This window comes from Poromitra crassiceps, assembly GCF_964638095.1.
Source record: "Poromitra crassiceps genome assembly, chromosome: 21".
In the NCBI taxonomy this organism is placed as follows: domain Eukaryota; kingdom Metazoa; phylum Chordata; class Actinopteri; order Beryciformes; family Melamphaidae; genus Poromitra; species Poromitra crassiceps.
Window position 1 is genome coordinate 15997685 of NC_139638.1, and position 5528 is coordinate 16003212.

At 44.4% G+C, this 5528-nt stretch overlaps 1 protein-coding gene across 1 annotated transcript in view; it reads right to left on the reverse strand.

Annotated features, from left to right (window-relative positions):
- Positions 1-462: 462 nt before the first annotated feature.
- The window catches only part of rc3h2 (ring finger and CCCH-type domains 2), a gene marked incomplete at both ends in the record, with an annotated part of 26261 nt that continues 21195 nt past the window's right edge, over positions 463-5528 (reverse strand). Inside the window, 5 exons of the mRNA XM_083657341.1 lie at positions 463-625; positions 943-1106; positions 1842-2139; positions 3486-3570; positions 4494-4782. Coding sequence (XP_083513467.1) covers positions 463-625; positions 943-1106; positions 1842-2139; positions 3486-3570; positions 4494-4782 — 999 coding nt within the window. The remainder of the gene's footprint in view (positions 626-942; positions 1107-1841; positions 2140-3485; positions 3571-4493; positions 4783-5528) is intronic.

Sequence of the window (5528 nt, forward strand, 5' to 3'; positions counted from 1 at the left end):
CCTACAGGTGAAGGTGCTCTGAGGTCCTAACCCTAACCCTAAGCCTAACCCTGACCCTAACCCTAACCCTAACCCTAACCCTAACCCTAACCCCTTTTTCAAACATAAACAGACAAAACGAACACAACAAAACAACGTGCAGGTAGAGACATGAAACCCTATCTGGGTTCATACTTGGTGTCTACCTCTGAAAGAGATTTATGGGCATAATTGGAGTATCACTAAATTCTCTGTGGAGCTGTAGATTGGCGCGAATCACCGCTTGGGAAGCAGGACAAAGTGTTTTTTCTTGCCCCTTCCTACAGGAGGCAGTAGAGAGTATTGACTTACGTCTATTCAACTTTCATGAAACATATGAAGAACATAAAAGCGATGGCATTCCCTTCAACCATGATCTGGTCTGGGCAAACCACTCAGCTCTAGTCTGGTTGTGGTGGGTCAATGTCAGACTTTGCTTCCCCCTTAGCTTCCGTTGAGCAGCATCTCTGTCCCGGGGGTCCCAGGACGGCCGCGGGTGGCCGTGTCCCCCAGGCGAGGAGGTCCGGTCCGCATCACCAGCTTACCCACCCCCAGACCTCCTGGAGACAGCTTACCCACCCCCAGACCTCCTGGAGACAGAGACTTCCTGCAAGAGAGAGAGAGATGAGACAGAGGGACTGCAGTCAAAAAGACAAGAAGAAAGGTGGAAGTAGGGTTCCCACTGGTCCTTGAAGGTTTCTGAATTTGACGGGGGGGGGGGGGGATCAAGGCCTTGAAAGTTTTTGAAAATAGACATAAATGGACCAGAGGGTGGGGAGGTGAGGGACCAAGTGAGTGAAGATGGTATGGATGAGTGAATAGATTGACAAACGCCTGCATGGCTGGAGCTACCGTCTCCACCGTCTGCTAGCTCGCTCTGTCATCATCTGAAACAGCAGGTAAGCGGTTATCATGGTAATTCACCTGAAGGCCATCTTTTTCAGCAGGTGGGCGTCCATCTTCTCTGGAGACGGACCTTCTGTTTGGGGGTGCTCCTCCATGGGGGGCGGGAGGCGAGGAGAGGAGCAGGGAGGTGGGAGGAGGCGGGAGGCGCTCTGAGACTGAGGGGCGGACAGCTCTAAAGACTCCTTGGAAGCAAAGATGATACCAGATTTAGAGCTTGGTAGTGCTTACTGTAACATACTGCTAACACTAGCAGAAGTATGGAGGGGCTTTTCCACTGTTCAAAGTATTCTATTCTATTAAGAAGATAATATAAGAGAGGGCTACGACGCTCTGGATCAAAGTTGAAAACTTAAAAAAGAAGGTGCTCTTTGGAACTCAAAAGGGGAAAGTCCATATAAAAATTGAAAAAAGTCAAGATAGAATAAAGGCTTTTTAATCATAAGAAGAGTTGCCTTGGACTTTTTTCAATTTTTATATTCTATTCTATTATATTCGATTCTATGTTGTGAACAGGTAATGTTATTCTGATGATTTGAATCTAAAGTCAAATCAGGCATTCTCTGCTATAGAGCAGTGGTTCTCAATGTTAGTTCCAAGGACCACCAGGGGGCCATGAGGGAACTTACCACAATTAGATAATTTAATTAAGACAGAAATAGATAGTTTCACTGTTATCGCTCTACCTAAAATACAGATAGTCATGGAATTCTGGACAAAATCATATCTAGCGATAAAAAATGAAGTTTAAGAGACAAGACCTCGTCAGATGGGGGTCCGTGGCCCTAATGGGGACTAAATTAGGGGTCCTTGAAAAAGGTTGAGAGAGCATTACCGTATAACTCAGACTTGTTTCCTTCATGGTGGAAAACTCAAAGTGAACACATGTCCTCCCCTCTGCTCTACAGTATCCTACTAACCTGACACTTGATGTCCTGGTGGTCTGAATCCTCCATGTCCAGAACACACAGCTCTAGCTCAATGTCCCGGTTGGGCTGTGGCTGGCTCTCTGCCCGGCCGCAGACCCGGTCCCGCTCAGAGGCTCTGTAGCTGCTCTGAGGGGCCTGCAGCTCGGACACCACGGCCTCCGCTCCGCGCATTGACCTCCGCTCTGAGGCTCTGTAGCTGCTCTGAGGGGCCTGCAGCTCGGGCACCACTGTCTCCGCTCCGCTCAGGGACCTCCGCCGGCTGCACTGCTCTAACGCACAGAGCTGCTCGCTGCACACACAGACATACACAGAGACACACCACTGTGTTTCAGTTTTCCAAAATACAAGAGTAAAACATACGAGAGTAAAAGAACAACATTTCAATTGATATTATAGAGAGCCAAGCTGTGGAGAGCTTAAATAAATAAATAAATAAATAAATAAATAAATAAATAAATAAATAAATAAATAAATAAATAGTAACTTCACTAAAGGTCCTTACACATCAAGAGCGATGCGAATATACGGCACGAAATTGCGATGGGAGTTTTGACCCACCTGTCAATCACAGCTACAGATGTGTACACGTCGGAAGCGAATTTCTGAAAAATCGACCGTGGTTCAAAAAAATAAACACCTCAATAACGCTCAGCGAAACTTGGCCGTTGGTATGCACGGTTGCATTGACTGATATAGGTTCAGAAAATATTATTGACGTGCGATTAAATCACCTTTACTCTTGTTTTTGCATGTTAGGACCCCCTTGAAAACGAGATGATTCATCGCAAGTGTTTTTTTCCTATATGAATAAACTTGAATATAAATAAATAAATAAATAAATAAATAAATAAATAAATAAATAAATAAATAAATAAATAAATAAATAAATAATAAAAAAGACTTCTAACCTTCACTTTCTTTCATAAATGAACCATAATGGCCTGGTAATGTTACACAATATGACACTGTATGCTATAAAATCATCAATTAATAGAAGAAGAAAAAAGATTAATATAGTGCCTCAATGTATTGGAATACATGGTTAAGAGCACAGTAGAGACAGTCCAGTGCAGACAGAGGACTTTTCCAACTCTTTTTCTTCCTGGCTTGTCAGTGCGCCTTTACAAAGAGCAGCCAAACAAGCCGCTAGCTAGCAGCTCTATTTATAGTGTGACCACAGCGAGGGGACGACTGCAGCACAACGGGATAAGAGAGAAGGACGAGGGAGGAAGACTGGGACGAGGGGTGGGAAGCAGGAATCCTGTGCTGTCGCTATATTAAATACAAAATATGTTCTTTAGCGATGGTGGCAATCTGCAATGTTTTTAAATTCCCAACTCATGGCTCTAGCTGAGAGGGGATGAGAATCATTTCCTGCAGATCGTGGAAAGGTTTTCACAACATTTCAGCTATAATAGTAATATAATATATAATAATATAATATGACAGTATTAAATTAATATCTGTTTCACAAAATATCATGAAGCGATTGTCGGAAGGGTAACAAGGCATCTGTGAATTGTCTGCAAGGACCAAGGAGCAGAAACTGTTATAATATGACTGGCAGCCATACTGCGATTTGTGTGTGTGTGTGTGTGTGTGTGTGTGTGTGTAGAGTGTTTGAATGTGTTTGACCTCTCTAGGAAGCTGGAGTGGCTGTTAGAGTCTGATCCTCTGGAGCTCCATCTGTAGTCACTGTGCTCCAAGTGATGGTTGTAGTCTAGATTATCAGCAAAACAAAAGAACAAGCACAAACCTCTTAGCTAGACCACAGCAGCACTCCCCCGTCCCTCAACACCACCCCCATATCCCCCTAACCACTAATCCTACCCACCCCTCCAATCCCAACTCTCTACCACCTTCCTATCTCTAGCTACGGCCCCCACTAAACTCACCAAACATCCATGACTGACTGACTGACTGACTGACTGACTGACTGACTGAGTGACTGACTGTAAGGAAGGAAAAACAATGGAAAATAGGTCATCAAATCAACATCTTCTGTTGATTAATCTCAAACAATTCATCTTTGATATAGTCAGAAACACTCAAACAAAAGTAAGTGAACATCGTTGGATGTGTCAGATTGACTTATCCCCATGTACCTCTGAAGCTGATGGGTGTGGTCATGTACCTCTGAAGCTGATGGGTGTGGTCATGTACCTCTGAAGCTGATGAAGGTGTGGTCATGTACCTCTGAAGCTGATGGGTGTGGTCATGTACCTCTGAAGCTGATGAAGGTGTGGTCATGTACCTCTGAAGCTGATGGGTGTGGTCATGTACCTCTGAAGCTGATGAAGGTGTGGTCATGTACCTCTGAAGCTGATGAAGGTGTGGTCATGTACCTCTGAAGCTGATGAAGGTGTGGTCATGTACCTCTGAAGCTGATGGGTGTGGTCATGTACCTCTGAAGTTGATGAAGGTGTGGTCATGTACCTCTGAAGCTGATGGGTGTGGTCATGTACCTCTGAAGCTGATGAAGGTGTGGTCATGTACCTCTGAAGCTGATGAAGGTGTGGTCATGTACCTCTGAAGTTGATGGGTGTGGTCATGTACCTCTGAAGCTGATGGGTGTGGTCATGTAGCTCTGAAGCTGATGGGTGTGGTCATGTACCTCTGAAGCTGATGGGTGTGGTCATGTACCTCTGAAGCTGATGGGTGTGGTGCCGGCGCTGCCCTGGCAGGCTGTGGCTTGGACAGGATCGCTGCTGTGGTAGCCGGTGCGTGCGGCCCTGGATATGGCGCCCCACTTGGAGATGATAGGACCCTCGCCAAAGGGAATGATGGGGTCCTCGTCTTTCAAACGCCGGTAGGGCTCCAGGGAATGCAGCCATCGCTTCCCCGCTCCACTACTGCTGACACCACCTCCGCCTCCACCTCCACCACCACCTCCTCCTCCTCCTCCTCCTCCTCCTCCGTTACTATCCAGCTCCTGCATGGAACAATACAGAAAGTGTTACTGTGGAGGTGGTGTTGCTATCAGCGCTGTGCCAATCTGACGTTCTCCCTGCTCCACTGGGCACTTTTGATGGTGGGAAGAACATCTGTGGATTTTCATAGATCTATTCGTCGAGATGCACGAGTATATTTTTTATACTTTCCGAGTAATTCAATAATTAGTATTATTTCTTAGAAATTTAGCAATCACATAAGTTGATATTGTTTGTTTCTGCATATTATAAATGATCAGAGCCTATATGTATATATATGTACAGTATGTGATCGGATACCCCCGGAAAACATCGTCAGCCATCGAGAATTGCAATGCAGTGCAAATGCAAACACAATGTAAACACAATGCAAACACAATGCAAACACAATGTAAACACAATGTAAACACAATGTAAACACAATGTAAACACAATGCAAACACAATGTAAACACAATGTAAACACAATGCAAACACAATGTAAACACAATGTAAACACAATGCAAACACAATGTAAACACAACGCAAACACAATGCAAACACAATGTAAACACAATGCAAACATAATGCAAACACAATGCAAACACAATGCAAACACAATGTAAACATAATGCAAACACAATGCAAACACAATGTAAACACAATGCAAACACAATGCAAACACAATGTAAACACAATGCAAACACAATGTAAACACAATGTAAACACAACGCAAACACAATGTAAACACAATGCAAACACAATGCAAA